The sequence below is a fragment of the Zosterops lateralis genome, assembly GCF_965231275.1.
Source record: "Zosterops lateralis genome assembly, chromosome: 6".
NCBI lineage: Eukaryota > Metazoa > Chordata > Aves > Passeriformes > Zosteropidae > Zosterops > Zosterops lateralis.
The window spans coordinates 43,610,479-43,627,668 of NC_139761.1; the positions used below are offsets into that span (position 1 = coordinate 43,610,479).

General features: G+C 44.0%; 1 protein-coding gene across 2 annotated transcripts; it reads left to right on the forward strand.

The window, feature by feature from the left end:
- Positions 1 to 445: 445 nt before the first annotated feature.
- On the forward strand, positions 446 to 7,827 carry COMMD9 (COMM domain containing 9; the record flags this gene model as incomplete). 2 transcript variants are annotated; one of them, XM_083864132.1, is made up of 6 exons in its annotated part: positions 446 to 502; positions 588 to 713; positions 1,104 to 1,243; positions 1,981 to 2,015; positions 3,202 to 3,305; positions 4,117 to 7,827. In XM_083864132.1, the coding sequence occupies 6 exons, from the start codon at positions 452 to 454 to the stop codon at positions 4,255 to 4,257; spliced, it is 597 nt and encodes a 198-aa protein (XP_083720258.1). In that variant the 3' UTR covers positions 4,258 to 7,827. The 2 variants fall into 2 exon arrangements, with proteins under 2 accessions (XP_083720258.1, XP_083720259.1); XM_083864133.1 differs by lacking the exon at positions 588 to 713 and having other exon boundaries at positions 452 to 502; positions 4,117 to 7,826.
- Between the last annotated feature and the right edge of the window lie 9,363 nt (positions 7,828 to 17,190).

Here is a 17,190-nt window from a genome sequence, read left to right on the forward strand (position 1 = left end):
AAGAGAAGCCGTTCTCTCTCAGAAAGAGGACTTGTTTAAATCCCTTAAAAAGTGAAAGACACCGCTTGCAAAGGTAACGGTACAGCGGCGGTAGCGCCATGACAAATCCTTCACGTCCCGCTCCCGCTGGCTCAAAGCGGCGCGTTTACAGCAGAATTCCAAGGCAGAGTTTTGCACCGAGGGTAGAAAACGCGCCGAGTGGAACGGCCGGGGCAGTGCCACACACCGAGGACTCCCTGGCCCTGCCCGTATCCCTGTCGGAGTCTGAGTGCCCGTCCATGTCCCTATCCCTGTGTGTATTCGTATCCCTGTCAGTGTCCGCGTTCCTGCCCCTATCCCTGTCCTTATCCCTGCCCGTGCCCCGGCCCCTGTCCCTTCCCCGTCCCGGACCCCGCCCCGGTGACGGGCTCGTGATGGCGGCGGGCGGAGCGGCCGCGCTGAGGGCGCCAAGATGGCGGCGCTGCGGGCCGGGGACTTCGCGGCGCTGCAGCTCCTGCTGAAGGTGAGCGGGGCCGGGCCGCGGGGGGACGGGGCCGCCGCCGCCGGGCCGCGGCTGAGCGCCCCCGCTTTGCTCCCTTCCCCGCCAGGCGCCGTCGAAGGACGCCGTGCGGCAGCTGTGCCAGGAGTGCTTCTCCAGCCCGCCCGCCGCGCTCGGGGCGCTGGCTCAGCGCGCCTGCCCCGGGCTCGCCGTCAGCGCGGAGGAAGCGGAGCAGGTACGGCCGGGCCGGGCCGGGCAGGGCGGCCGCGGGCCCCGGAGGGAGGGAAGGAGGGAACGGGAGTGTGCGGGGCCAGCACACCTGGGGGCGGCCCAGGCCCTGGGGAAGGCGCGGGGCTCCGCGGCGGCTGCTGAAACGGGACGGGCGCGGTAACAGCGGCCCTTGCCCGCGGCGGGAGGGAATGAATGGGCTGAGGGTGCGAGGCCGAGGGCGCTGGGGAGCTCAGTGAACCCCGCCCTGCTCAGGCTGTCGGGCCGCACTTGGATGCCCAGGGCTCTGGTGGTGTGGGTCTCGGAGCATAAGCTGTGTGTCCTGGCTAAGAAGGCCCGTCCTGTACTGTGTGTAATGCTTTTCAGCCCAGCCCCTTCTCCTCTTGCCTCCCCACAGCTGGTGTGTGCTCTGCACAACCTCACCAGGCACGTGGTGTACCGCGGCTTCACCGCGCCAGAAGACATCCTCTCTCTCTTCCCAGAAAACTTCCACCAAAATCTGAAAAACCTCTTGACTAAGATAATCTTGGAGAATATGTAAGTGTTATTCATCTGCCATTTGTGTTCGTCTGGAGAGTTAAGGCCTGTGTATGTGGTTTGATACGTAGATAGTTGGCAACATGCAGAGTCTTTTTTCTGTAAATTTTGTGTGCCTTGGGCATAATCACACAGGCTGGGATGAGCAGAGTTGAACAGAATACATATCTGAGTGGAATGCCCAGCGAAACACAGCAATGGGCACACAGAGTTTTCCCATGACTTTTGAAATAGATGTGGGCCACATTCCCAATATGCAAAACCCCCTATATCCTAAATAGCCGTGTGGTGAAAAAAATGCCACTGATGACAATAAAACTTAGAGGGCTGGATTTCAGCACTAGAAAATCTAAGTAGTATTTAGGTATCCATCCACTTGTCCCCATGGCTCGGGTGCAGAGGCACTGTATGTGAAAGAGGCTACATGAGGTGGTGGCAGAGGAGGGCAGTTCTCCTTGTACATCTCAATGCTTGGAGCCCGTTGCTTTGATAAAACCAGGGAGAAAGGTACGTGCTTTTATTGAGCTGCCCTTCCAGAAGAACCCGTGGTTGGTCACCAGTTTCCCTACCATTACCCACCAGTCCCAGCCTTTCCGTGGCACTGGTAGCAAAGAGAGTCTCTGTCTCCTGCTTACTGCTGGTGACTCTTCAGTTGGGGATGAGCCACCCTAAATGCTTACCTTGTTTTTCCCCCCTCAAAGCACTGTTGATATTGTTTTCTCCATTTTTTTTCACAGCTCTGCTTGGAGAAATGAAGCACAAGCCAGTCAGAGTAAGTAGTAATCTCAGGAATTGTCTGCTAGGAAATAATGGGTTATCTTAGTATTGTATTCATGAAGTATCTGACATGCATTGCATAGGGACCAAGGCAGTGGTCCAAGGCAGACATTCCAACAGATTGATCTGTGTTAACATAAAAAAGTGAAAGGTTTCCTGCCCCTCCCAAGCCACCAGCAATCAGTCTTTGCAAATTAACATACAAGGCTAAGCAGATGTATTTTGTGTTGTTGCAAATGCTGCCAAGTGCTGGCCCTGACAGTCTGTGAACTGGAATTTGTTCCAAAAGCAGGAGCAAGGCAGCTAGTGGTGCACTGCCCCCTGGAGCTCTGTGCAAGGAAGCAGCAGAAGCAGGGAGAGAGCCTTTCCCCAGACAGAAAGAAAATTCAATTATGCAATAAAGCACAGAGAGGAAGTGACTTGAGTGTCTGTAGTCAGTAGGAAGGCTGGCAGTCAACCCCTGGGGAGGACACTAAGCATCTTACAATAGGCAGAGTCCAGGCAGGCTGCAATTGCCTACTGAGACAGCTCTTAGTCAGCCAAGTTAGATCTGTCTTATTTTACTGGGGTGGGCCCAAGAGGTCTCCAGCTTTGAGCTATTGGTGTCAATATTAAATGGTTTCTGCTAGGCTGCATGTAATTAGGATGATATTTGTAAGGAATGTGAAGATTGCAGTTTTGCCAGTACGTTTGCTGTACTGCAGGATGCTTTGGTTCCCAGGGTGGGGAACTTGAAATAACATGTTTTATACTGCTGGATTTTACGAGCTTTCATGAGTGCTTTCTTACCAGAGCAATAAGCATGCAGGTCCAGAGCAACTCATGATGAGACACTAGTTGGGTGTAGCAGGCAGCAAGGCAGGGCATAAAGATGTGGAGAAGAACATCTCACTGCTCTCCTTTTCCCATCTGCTTTGGGAATTGACCTCTGCTTCTTGCACTGAACTGTCATTGCCTGTAGTGATGGGAAAACCCTTTTTGCCCTTCCAGTCATGAGGAGGCCTTCAGAGACTGGTTTATCCCAGAGTAAAATGATGGGAAACCACGTAGTAGCAACTAAATTTGTACACTTCTTAGGGCCAGAGTGGAGAGGCCTGTGCATGGTGGTAGTCACAGGTTCCAGGGTCTGGTGTTCCATTGTGTGCCTCTGAGCCTAACAGAGCCATTTTTTAATCCCCCAGTCTCCCTCCCTCGGCTGGTGGACATGGACTGGAGGGTGGACATCAAGACATCTTCAGACAGCATTGCAAGAATGGCAGTCCCTACCTGCCTGCTGCAGTTAAAGGTAATGGAGTGCCTGTGAAGGACAGAAATAATGAAATCCAACACCTGACTTGCCAGGACAAACCAGTTCAGACAGGCATCTGGTGCTTGCCTTTTGCCTGGCGGGTCATTAGTAGAGATGATACCTGAAATGCCACAGAGCGTGGGAATGATGTCTCTGATGAAAGCCCTCTTGCACATAAGTTCTGTGTGCATGAGAATGTGAGAAATCATCATGTTTGCTCCTAGTCACCATTGTTCTCTACAGAAAAAAAGGAGATAAATCACGAAGCCATCATCCTTTAATTCTAGGCGCTCCATCAGCGTGTTTAGCTGACTTCATTAGTTGGGAAATTACTTGATACTACTAATACCTTCCTTCACTGGCCACATCTATAATTTGGGGAGTATATCTAACTTACTGCTTGTGTTCTGCAGAGTTTTGGATCACCCCAACCAATTAAAATCATTTGAGTGGGATTCAGAGGAGGAATTAAAATCTAATTTCTGTGTGTGGGGTGGAGTTAGGTATTCTCTGTGGTATCTGCTGAGATACTTTTGATACAAACGTGGATTCCTGCCACAAGTATCTTCAAAATATCCTAAATAGTCATGGCAGTAGATGTTCACTTGCACTCTGTCAGTGGGAGTGCACTTCACTAGTGAGGCACAGAGCTTAGAAAATGTGCCATGGTTCTTCAGGATGATGGAGCTGGATTCCAAATCAAACCATTTTGTTTAATATATGTATTAAACACTGACTTTTGTAGTGGCTCTGAAAAAACACATAAATTAATTTTTCATACAACTAACATCTGCATTCCTATTTTAAGATTCAGGAAGATGCTGCCTTATGTGGAAATAATCCTGTTGTTTCTGCACTGACTGTGGAACTGAGCAAAGAAACCCTGGACACTATGTTAGAAGGTCTGGGAAGGATTCGGGACCAACTTTCTGCCGTTGCAAACAAATGAATGCTCAAGGGCATGGATTCCAGCAGCAAGGAAGGGAAGTATTCTCTACCTACAGCTCTCAGAAGTTGCAGCCTAGTGTAACATGTTGTCTATTTCAGCAAAACAAAACTAAAGAGGTTTCTTTCTTGAATTAATGAGAGAGCTTTTGAAAAGCTAACACTCAAATATTCATTTGGTTGGATGCCAAAAAGTGGTTTCCTATTATGTTGTTGAACAAAAGCTGTTCACCGTTTCAGAAGAGAATCTGAGGGCTCAGAGCCTGGCTTAATCTCAAGGGTCATAACTAGAAACAGCAAATAGCTGCAGCCAATGAAGCAAGTTCTATCTCTGTCCTGAAATGAGAATCTGAAAGGCTCAAGCTGGGTAATGGGCTGCCTTCCAACATTAGAAAAGGAGGGTGCTTCTCTCTGGAATGTGCACGTACTGAGGTTCCTGCTGGATGTAGCACTCTCTCCCTCTCCATGAAGCACAGCCGTGCTGCAGATTGTTATTACAGGATAATGCATTGAAATAGGGCAATTATGCTACAACACATTCCCTTCTGATCAGCTTCACAGCACCATTTGCAAAATGACTGTTCTGAACATCTTTAGCAGGAACTAATTTCCTCCTTCTGTTTGAAAAGAAAAAAATGAGTTCAGGTAATGCATTTTTGGGGTTTATCCAATAAAGGCTTTGCCTTTGCTGCACAAAAACCAAACTGGGAGGATAAAGAATTGAAGGCTGTAGGAAACCCCTCTGTGGCAATATGTGCCTATACTTCTCCAAAGTGTTCTGTTGTTTGTGTAAATCTTCATTTAATTAAAGAATGAACTGCTAATTGATTTTGTGAATCCTTTTCAGTCTGGAAGAGATGTTGTCCTGGGTTACCTCAGCCTCTTTGTGATGGTGCCAAGTTTCTAGGCTGGTTTAATGGATGTTCATGTTTGTTGCTGAAGAAGGATCTTTTGTTTCCTATTCAAAGTGATTCATGTTTTAAACTTCCTTCTCTTCATTGTAATACAGTTTCAGGGCACCTTTTTCCATGGGCACCACCTCTGTACAATATTAGAGGTGATGATCCTGTCCTAGAAGTTTATAAATATATGTGCATTGAGAGTGTGGAGGAGTTAAATGCAGAAAATCAACAAAATTCAGATTCTTCTTTCTGATGAGCTTATAGAAGTCTGTATCCAAATGTGTTTATGGCAAAATCCAATATTTCCTACAACACTGGGCTCTCCTTCAAGCCACAAAACATTGTTTGTTGTGTTTGGAAACATCAAATCAAGAAGTGTGCATAAACTACAAGATCTTAGTTAATTAATTTTATACATCCTCCCCAAAATGCATGCCAGAGTGTAAGTGAAGGCTGTGCCTTTAAAAGACAATGGTGAGATGCATCTTATGCATCAAGATCAACTGTGTGGCAAGTCCCTTGTTAATGTCTTGAGCAAAGATTATAATGCTTAATATGGTATCAAGGCAAACTGGTGCATTTCCTGTATAATAGGGACATCTCAGTGGAGCAGATGGATATTTAAGAGTGTGTCCTGTAAGATTCAGGCTGTGAAAAACATCTCTTAACAGAGTACTTCAGATCAAGGAAGTTTCATTGGCTTTGCAACCTAGCCTTAAAAAAATAAGAAGTTGATATAGTAGTGTTTTAGAAGGTAAGAAACACTGAGGAGGTAAATAATGCATGGTGGAGTACAGAGGAGCTGAGGAAGTCAAATCACAGAGGAAATCCTTGAGATAAATACTGAAGTTATAGCCAAAATGTAGGGTCAACACAATGAAGAGCTGATAGTTGTTCTCATATAAAACAATTATGCAATATATAGAATAGTTGTGAAGAAAAGAAAAGAAAAAAAAGCTCCAGTGGCACAGTGGAGCTTTCTGCTGGTAGCTAAAAGTTGCTTGTGGACCTGAGCCATGCCAAACATCTGGTAACTTCAAGGGGTAGATCTCAAGTCATTCTGCAAGAAGACACTGGTATTTTCTAGCCCAGTATTTAGGATGCTCTGAGAACTTGCCTTCAAATCTTTGCCTAAATTGTTAAGTGTTTTATTGTGGACTCTTACCTCCTTATCCAGAAGAGCTGAGACTGCTCAGAAAAAGGTACATAAAACGAGGCTGAGTAGGACTGTCATTACCCAGACAGCAGGAGAACTTCACATTAAAGTCCTTTTTATGGAGACTGCTATACAGGAAGAATAAATTGCCTGCTACTGCAGGCAATCATATGTGATCTTTTTCATGAAATTATTGCTCTCTTAAAATGAGTTAGATTTTCTTCCTCCCTCCACATATTGCTGCAATTTGGTAGGGCTAGCCTAAGAGATGATGTATTCATCTCTTCTCTGTTACCAGTTTGTTACTGTGCCAACACTGTCCTCTTTTGCTTACTACTTTCTCGCCTTTCCAGTTTTCCCTCCTATTTAAGAAGCAGTAAAATCCCTCTCCACTTTTGATGACTAAGCCTTGTAAGCTCTATATTCTGTGCCTTTCAGAATTGCAGTGGCCATTCTTCACTTAACAGTTTGCATCTCCCTTGAATGGGGTCATCACCACAAGTGTTTCTGGAGGATTGTCCAAGGACAGTATTAAAGAATGAACTGTCATAGTATGTGAATCACCTGAATGAACTCCTGCCAGGAAACCACAAGCCTTCATTGTGAAGTGGAGGTTAAAAGCTCCATGTTCATTCCAGTATTTGAGAAATAGAAAATTCATTTTCTTCAGGTACACTTGGAAATGGTGCTAATTCAGTTACAGTAAGCAAAGCAGTGATAAATTTATTTGTAAAACACAGTATGCAAGTTAAATTCAAGTTGTAATTTCACAATCAGACGTGTCGAATCTGACTGTCAAAGTGTTGAAAAAGCATTAAAAACATTAAAGCCTACTTTGTATAATTCAAAACAATACAAACAATGCTTCCTTTTATTGCGAGAAAATGTGCACTTCAGGGTGTTCAGACTAAAAATTGTGTAGATGTGATTGAGAGCAAGAAAAACTTAGAAATAAAATGCCTTTAAGATTCCTAGCTTCTACTTCAATTCCTGATCTTTAAACACTTGTTTAAAGCAGTAGAAGACTTTCTAAGATTCATGATGGTTTGGTAAAGGTATAATAATTACTCTGTATTAAGTTCTGAGTTTCACACATGAAATTTACATACTCAAGCTCTTCCGAAACTACCATGTATACCAAGTTTCTGCTTTGTTTATAACTGAGGTCTTACTGTTTCACTTCTAACAAGTTACTTTGTTACTAGTAATCTGGTTTAGAGTTGTTTTGACATAAGTTTAAAATGTTAGGGTTTTTGTTGTTGTGTTTTAGGAGGTTTTTTTGTCGTCGTTTTGGTTTGGTTTTGTTTGTTTGTTTGTTTGTTTTTTGAGGGTTTTTTTTTTTGCTAATTTTCACTGGACATAATAAAGTTTCTTTAACAATATGGATAGGACCACCTGCCCAGATCAGGATTGAAAAAGGCATTTTGAGACAAGAGACCAGTCTGGGATAGGTCTCTTGTTAAATGAACATCTCTCTTAAAAACCACAACAGTCCAGCTTAATCTCAGATTTTGGTACTAGGAACAACATACCTAGAGGTGTAATTTCCTTAGTTGCTTTATAACTATGGTTATTCTGAGTCATAATAACCCCTACAAAAGTAGCCGTTTAATACATTTACCACTCTTTTTAACATACCCTTAAAAGATTAATCTCACTAAGCTGTAGAGTGGCAGCACTTGAAGTTGAGGAATCCCACCTCCCCAGATCCTTTTCTAACATTTTGATGCCATAGTCAGAAACTTTAGTCCATGACACAGTAATTACACAAACTGTCCTGTATTTTTACCCATCTGCACAGATGTTGTGCAGGTAGTTGCTCTGATTGTGCAGATTTTTTGCTCTGTTTTGTTTTTAATGTAAGAGATTAATAATGCTTGTGACACTTGGGCCTGCCTTATTAACTGACTTCTCCCAGGTATAAACTGGATAACATTATGTAATTTAGCCCCCAGTATCACTGCACTAACAGCCCTGTATCATTACAATGCAAGACCTTGGCTTACCCACCATCAATATGTGCTCATCCTGCCCAGTGTTTCCATCTGCTGTCACGACTCACATTCATCTGGCCCCAGCTTGAAGGCAGCTGCACTACCATCACCAGAGAATTAAACCTCACAAACTACAGCAGGGACACATTCATAGCAAGGCTGATGGGAATGTGCTAAAGGTCTTGAATTTTTCAGTTACACTCAAAGAATCACAGGTATCCATTAGAAGTGTCACTTGTAAGGATCAGTGGCCAAACATCCCTTGCCCTTTTAAGCACATAAGAACCTGACTGTTGCTGCTCCATGCTTTATAACTCTCTTTTCTGGACTTATTAGTGTCTATGAGTCTTGCCACTGACAGTGCTGCTGCTGAAGTACCTGTGAAATACATAACAAAAATACCAACACAGTACACCCACCCTGTGACAATTTGCAGGTGTATTCTACTGAGTATCACAGGAAGAAGGGGGACCATGGCAGGGTCTGAGCTGGCACTGCAAGCTCACAAGCTTCCTAAGCTTTCTGCAACATTGGCCTTTAGGAAAGAAAGAATCATGGAATATCCCAAGTTGGAACTGACCCACAAGGGTCATGGAGTCCAACTTCTGACCCTGCACAGGACAGCTCCAGCAATCCCACTATGTGCTTGACAGCATTGTCCAAACATTCCTTCACTCTGTCAGGCTGGTGCTGTGACCACTTCCCTGGGGAGCCTGTTCCAGTGCCCAGCCACCCTCTGGGGAAAGAACCCTTTCCGAATAACCAGGCTAAACTTCAACAGAGAACAACGAAATGAGGCTAGGTTTACAGTCCTCCTAGTTCGCTAAAACACTCAAGCCTAAATGTCACAGAGAATTTGACATAATTGAACCACTTAGGTGAGTATTTTCAGCCTTCTAAACTGGTGCTGCCTGGCCCGGCTCGGAACAGCACCTGGGCATCTCCTGCCGACACGCTGGGCACATGTGAAAGGTGAGTGAGAATCAGAGGATGCCACAACAAAAGAAACATTCCTGAAAGCGCAAATTTTTTTTCTCCAGGAGATGGCGAGCTCGGTCTCCCATTTCTCTTCCCTCCTCAGTTTCTCGGCAGGACACAGCAGTCTGAGCTGTCCTTAGAATGTGGGAGCAAATCAATGACTGCTGGAGTCGGAACAGCACCGAACCAGAAGGGGGATATTATTCACTGCTCAGCAAAAGGTCTCCCAGCTGCTCCCATAGTTGCGGGTTGAGGCAGCTGAGCACATTTTAGGGGAAATTGGCAGAGATGGAAGTAGCAGACGGTTCTCTGGACTGTGCCAGTCATTTTAAACACCAAGGAGGAACCCTCCCTTCTTTTTTTGCCAGGTTTAGATGCATAGTCCTTCAGGGAGAGCTTAGCCACTTAGATCGGTAAGAACAATGTTGCATTTAAAGGAATGTGGACAACTTTGAATGTTTCCACACTGGCCTCTCGCAGACAATGCAAATTTTGCATAGAATTTGTCTTTAAATAGTGGTGAGCAAGACCCTGTAAAAATCACATCTGGAGAAGGAAGATGGGGGGAAGAAGAGTTCCTTCTTTCCCAAGCATGTTAGAAACCAATTTGAAACAGTGCATAAAAGCACAATGGCATCCTGTGCAACATATATATAAATTCTCTTGTTGCTTTTCCACTCACTTTTGCTGCTGCTGTTAATACAAGGCCTGGGATGAAAGCATTCCCTCCCCTCGCTGACCTTCTGCAACCCCTTCTCCCAGGAGTCATCATCTTGGCAGTCTGGGAGGGGAAGTGCTAATGCACACTAGCAACACTGACACACCACACAGTGCTGTCAAATATGCAAAGTAAACACACAGAACAGGCAGTGAAATAGCACCCTGCTTTCATCCTTACTCTCTTCTAGTCACTGTTCTTGTAAAGGCGGCTTTGGAACAATAGTAGGTAGGGCTTTTTTCCCCCCTCTAAGGAAGACACAATTTGTCAAGTTGACAGCATCCCTTTATGCTGATGAGATAGTGAGGGTTGAGTGCCAACTTGCAGCAGAAATATAATAGCATCCATCAGAGCTGTTAGCTAGAGTTGGCCAGTGCTTTTGTTTGTAATTTACAGGGCTATAACTCAGCCTTGCAAATAAGATGCAGGAGGAACTCTACACTGAAAATTTGGACCTTGCAGTGGGCCCTTTAGTTTCTTATTAAAAAAAAAAAAATACCAGGTTTGGCAGTCTGCACTGTGCTGAAAAGAAGCGATAAGAAACCTGGATGAGACAACTGCAGCGTACCAATGCTTTGCACTGACAGGGCTAACTGGAAATGCTGATTTCTTTACAACTGTATCAGTGACTGTAGGTCCAGGGTGTTCAAACACACTTTCTGTATCGGTAAGTCTTGAGGCAAATGGCACCCTCACTTCCAAACAAATCACTGCACATACAGGTCAGCAAGGCTCCCCAAGTTGTATCTCTACTCCACACAGTGGCAGGGCTGAAACCACATAAAGCTGACGACAGATTTATCACCAGAATCAGTAAGTTACCTACTGAAGTACTCTGGTTCCTTAGTGCTCAGTGGCATTTAGGTATTGGGGCCTCATTCCCAAGCCTGTTTCTGCATTTATCTTATTTTTATGCCTACACAGAGACATGACCCCTACTTTGAATGTTATTTTTTTTTCAATCCACTAGTGTCAGCCAGTATTATTCCATGCCCTATTAAGCCAGATCAGTAGAAAGTCTAGAAAGTTTGAACTGGATCTCAACAGACAACTGATAGGCTTTTGTGTCTGATGAGAAATAAATAATCAGAAGATCAGAGCGAAATCAAAGACACAAAAAGCATGTCTTCAGTGCACTGCATAACTGAAAGTTAAGAGAATTGTATTTAGAAACTACTTTTGTTTCCTCTCTGAAAAAAACAGCATGAAAGTGTACTTGGCCATCTGTGTCTCAGGATGTTTTCCTTTTCTCGGACATAGATGGTAAACTTCAAACATCACTATCCCTCCCATCTACCACATAAGCCCTGTAAATGATCTTATTTACAATTTCTAGCCATTGCTTTCCAGTGACCTCATTTCTCCCTTTGGTGCTGTCTTGGAAGTTCTGGCTAATATTATAAGCACTGAAATAGACACATTCAACACTCCCTTGTGGGTGTGGTAACATAGTTCTCAATAAAGCAAAGACCTTTTAAACAAAATGAAAGCTCGCTACATTTTCACCTTGTCCTTAGGCAAGTAAAAAATAAAAACCCTTTCCTATGCTCTTGAAACAATAAAATAAAACAGCTAAGCAAGAAATCTAATCAAGGTGAACCTTGTGTGCACTTCACCTTGTGGTTTGCACACATCTCCAGACTGCACATTCTCTGAGGCAGAGATCTTGTCTTCACAGCCCCAGCACAGACTCTGCCACTGGTACTCCATCAATAACACCAAGGATTCTGACCCCTGGTGTTAATGCATCACCAAAATACTGTAGTTATTTCAGGATCAGATTTCCACCTGCCTGACAGAGCAGCAGTCTTATCTTTTCCTAGATAAATAAGGCTGATCTATGCAGTTTAATAGGTGGATTGTGTCACCACTGGCAGCTGACAGAGAAATGGTCCAATTTTCAGAGGTGTGGAATACTTACTTTGGAACTTCAGATACTTCTGATATACTTCTGATAACCCTCCCTCTGAGCCCATCTAATCTGCAGTGTCAGAAGGGATCTCAATAAAAATTCTCCCAAGAGAAGCAATTGTTGTGGTATTTTTGGTCAAAAATTCTTCTTTCTCTACAATTTCATTTCCTTATATCATTCTGTATCTACACACTGTCACTCTCCACTCCAGAGCAAATTACACTCTGGCAGTGAAAGAACACCATCCTATCTCAAAAATTTGATAATAAATGAAAAGCACCAAAATTAAAAAATAAAATAAATTACACAGGCTGTCCTTTGTTGAAATGGTGAAGAGATCTATGAAGCCTTCTAGTAACTAAACTTGACTTTCAGATGATGAAATTCAATTAATTAGTATTTCTCTAGATAGGGGACAAAATCTTTGGGGACAATCTCTGCATACAAAATCAACATTCTGATCATAAATTATATTTGTTCTTAAGTACAGGCAGCTTACTCACACCAGCAGTGTTCTGGGAAAGGAGTAGCCTCCAGCACAGGGCTGTTCTAACAGCAGGCACTGGTGCAAGTCTGGACTCTTTTTTTTTTGCTGAGAGCTCTGCATGCCCTACAAGAAATCAAACCTTTCACAGCTCCTTGGCTGCAGAAACAAACAGGGCCAGGAGCAGCTGCAGCTCTCCAGGCTCAACAGCATGTCCAGCCCTGGGTAGTGGGACTTTTACAGCAGACCTGGAGGCTTTGATGTCACCTCTGGGACCACAGTAAAACTTAAGCAGGCAGCCTGGGTGGGGGTGAGAGTGAGGCCTGGAAAGGCAGACCTCTGAGCTAAGTGCTTGTCTATGCAGTGTCTCTGAACATCTCACTCTACCTCTGACTTCTGCCTAGCAGGTAAAAAGTTAAACCTATTTTGGTGGGGATAGAATAATTAACTGATCCACTTGGTATTAAGGCTCTTACAGTGTGTAGGTAAAGGAACCTACTTGTGTACTGAGCATTTGTACTGAGCATTTTGCCAAGACAAAGATGTTGATACTGGAGTATTGTGTTCCCTACGACAGTGAAGGCTGAAAGGATTTTCTGCTGCCTACAAAGAAAAGAGTGTTTTGCAGAAATTCTCTCTCTCTCAAGTTCCTCAGGAGCACAGTACTACACAGCTTTGAAAATACAACGGGGTTCAACTCCTGGACCTAAATCATTATCACAATGCTCTTCAAAGCAACAGCATCCTGCTGGGCTTTATAGCTGATTGCAACTCTCCACCTCTCCCTGACCCACTTTAACAGTCTGTCCTTTTACCTCATTCATATGAAAGGCCTCAGAAGGAAACTGTGAATAAAGGCCACAGTGAAAGACCAGCCCATCTGTTTGTTTAGGAAGAACCCCCTTTGCTTTGTCTCAATATCAGACCTTCCATGTAAATCGGCAACTACCCTGTGCATACTCCTCCTTCCTTTCTCCACCTCTCCAGCAGCATCTTATCCCTAGCCTTGTCTGTCCTTTAATGTAGCTGTGACTGGGCAGATGAATGGGCACAGGAAATAAATTCCATGTATTTAGTCCCCCCTGTATGAAGCTCATGTGCATGCAGAATGAGGAAGAGATTATGGACCAAGCCTGGATGATTCTGTCTGATTCACTGAGATGAACTCCATTTTCACATCTAAGCTCCCTCTTGCCTAGGGTATTTTGTTTTTTATTTTTGCATTAAATGCTGGTTGCCAGGCATTTACTATAAGATATGGTACAGAATAAATATGCCCTGGGAGGCAGGACAGCCTCAGCAGGCCTTTAGGAGGTCTGCAGAGCCTGCAGATATCAGGCACATCTCATGGGTGGAGTGATGACGTATTGCTCAAATAAACCTGAGATGAAGCAGATGTAGGGAACAGTGAAGGGGCCTTCAGCCATTCCAACTGAAATAGAAATACAGATTTATTGTTTCTTCTGAAATCAACCAGGGACTTCATCATTGCCATTTATTGCCTTATTAACTCACTTTTATTATAGCATTTATGATATTTGGACATTCCACACCTGACAATGCCTGCAATGAGCTAGTTATGTTCAGGTGTTGTCCTTTATTTGGGCTGACCTACAAAGAACTTTATGGGTCTCTTAGTTTCCCCTTGAGATCTATTGTATGTTGACTAGCACAGAAAATGTCACAAGCCATTTTATAATAATAAACCAGCCCCTTAACCAGTGTTTCTACCTCTCTTCCTCCTCTCACACCTCACGGGAGCCCTCTGAATGCACCACCAAAAAGATTCCTTGTCCCCACAGTCCCTGTCATTATGTACTGCCTTTGCATGACCACACAGTCCTACTGCACTTCTGAAAAGAAAGGCAAACCCAAGCCAGCTCCAAAGATTCTTCCTCCTTACCCCCAGCTGTTTTTCATGCCATGGTAGCACTTTTCTGTCCAGTTTGGAGCACAGTCTGGAGGGCAGCTCTCCTGTGAGCACACAGGACTGGGCTGTCTGGTGTTAATTAATCTGTGACAGGACTGCAGGCAGCACAGGGCTCTGTATCCAGGTGGGTGCTGTTAGGAAGGCAAGGACAGCATCAATACTGCTCCAGTGACTACACCTTCCCTTTTTCATTTGGTGCTAGGTGCATTACAGAGAAAAAAAGGAAAAGAAAGTAAGAGAGAGTGATGCAGGGAGGGGAAGGATCAATTGTGCTCTGCTCTTTGAGAGCAACCAGACTGAAAATGTTCCCCAGTCAGTCTAGTGATGAGAAATGGCAGGCTGAGAGCAACCCACACCATGGCCTTGTTTAAACACACATGATTTGACTAACCTAACTAACTAGATTAACTAGTTAACCTTGTTAGTTAGGTTAATCAAGTCATATGTGTCAAAACTAGCACTCCATCTGGACTTAGCAAAGCCTTGGATTTAGAAGCACAATACCTATGTTATATGTGTGTATTATAAAATTGGCTTTTCGCAAGATGTATGCTATATGATTAATAACATAGTAAGGATATAAAGATATAAGTTTATTTCTGCTATTGGTAAGACTAGATATAAAGGGAGTAGTTGATGTAGCAGCTGCTTAAACTGTCTGTTTGGTTGGGATAACATCCAGTGAACATGTAAAGAAGACTCTGCTACTGATAACACCAACTATCAGCATCTATCACTCGCAGCAAGCACGGACCAAGGCCCAAGCTGGACGCGATAACAAGGACACAGCCACGAAACACGCATGCTCTAAAAAGGCGGACCCAAGGAGGGACCATGCAGGGCAGTTCCTGGAATATGGAAACTAGTTTATGGAATTTCATATATCGATATAACGAGAAGGGTATTTAACAAGTGTCTCTGAGAAAGCAAGGGGTGGACTTGGCTGAGTGCCAAGTCACCCGGCCGGCCGTTCTTGGTTTTTTCTTATCTCCTAATTGTCTTAATTATTTTATTAAACATATTCCTTAAAATTTACTAAAAAGTGAACCTCGTTTTTCACAACCTATATTCAGCTGAAAAAACAATTTGTGTTAAAAATCTATCTACTAATTCTGGCCCAAAAGGCCAGATCCCCAAGCCATGCCATGTTTGGAGTATGCAGAGAATGCACCTGGTCCTGCTGATTTCAGTGCTGGGTTCAGTCAGCTGCTCAGTGAGCCACACCCAGTACAGCAGCAGAGAGACAGGGAGCAGTTCGAAGGGAGATTTAAGAATAGACAGTGCTCTAAACAGACAATTGTCCGCCAGTATTTGGAATTTAGCAGTCAGCAAGAAGAAAGCCTCCAAATAAGAGAATTAACTGCTGCTTAAGGACTTTGTGCTCTGTGTGCTAGCTGACAACCAAATTTGTGCTGAATCTGATGCAGCAAGCTTTAATCCTGCTGTGTTATCAATACTGTGTATTTCCAGGTTTAAACACTCCCAGTAGATAAAATGCCCTTGAAAACTCACTGCCTCTTTAATTCCCAACACTTTATTTGAAAACATAATCCTAAATATCTCATTAACCAATGGCCACAACACCCTTCTCATCCACTCCAAGATCCTTTTCTATTTGGTATCTACCACATTATCACCATCCACTGAGGCAGGCCCAGAAGTGCTGTTAAGAGACTCTGTGCAACACTACTGAAGTCAAATGACAGATCACCCTAAAACTACATATCCTGACATTCAAGGAGACAACTAAAGTAGAAATACCTCAGGAAAGGCAGTCTTCCAGAAGAGAAAAAAGATGACAAGGGGTACAGTAAAGACATTGTCACATGCCCTCGCCTGATCACAAACTGAGACTGGTTGTAAATGAATCCTCAGAGAGTAATTGCATTTTACGGTTTTAAGCTCATGCAAATCTCAGGGTTCAGCCCACCACCTTTTAATGTTATTGCACGTCAGCTGAGCCATGCTAACCCACTGTGGCTTCTGCTCCCAGTGCCTGAGAGCAGACACAGCTGCACTGACCTAAACTGCAGCCATAGACAGGTCAACACCCTTCACCTAGGACAGGTCAGGTTGGAAATACCAAGTTAAGGCCATACTGTCCCTTTCTGAATGGATAGGACTAATTTGTCTTATCCTGTTCTTCAAATTCGGTTTAAAGGTTTAAATGTGTTTGCAGTGCAGGAAGGAGGCCTAAAATCATGAGATATGCCATGAGATAAGTAGTGAAGGGATTTCCATCAGATATGCTGAAAGATCATGTGGTGAAGGGATTATGTTGGCTTGACAGGGGGCATGATGGCCTGCTGATTGCTAGTTTATCAGGTGGGAGGACCCTTATGTCTGGAACTGGTGGAAGATTGAGTGACACACTAACACATCAGGGTTCTGTTCTACCCTTGCACAAACCCCAGACTCTGTAATTGCTCTTTGTAGTTCTCCATATCTCTCACTTACACATAAGATGGTTACCTCCCCCCTCCCATTTATGATGGCAATAACAGGGTATTTCGACTACAATTTCACCTCCACTTCTCCCAGGAGTATAAATGGGCATTTGAAATCCTCAGTGGCAGAAGATGAGAATACAGCCCTACCTTGCAGACAGGTAACTTGCTCCTCTCTCCTCCCCAAAGGAGGAAGCCTCTTTCATGATTTTGCCTCTGACTGCCCTGGAGCATACCCAAGAACACTTGTACATAGTGCTATCCATTTATATTTTGCAGTCTGGTGAATTTATCACCAGCAATCTCACAGCAATCTATAACCTGCTGCTCCAAGAAACTGCATTATTTGTGCATCAGTGACCAGACTTACATTGTGACCCGACTTACATTGTGACCCATAGGATTTATACATCTGG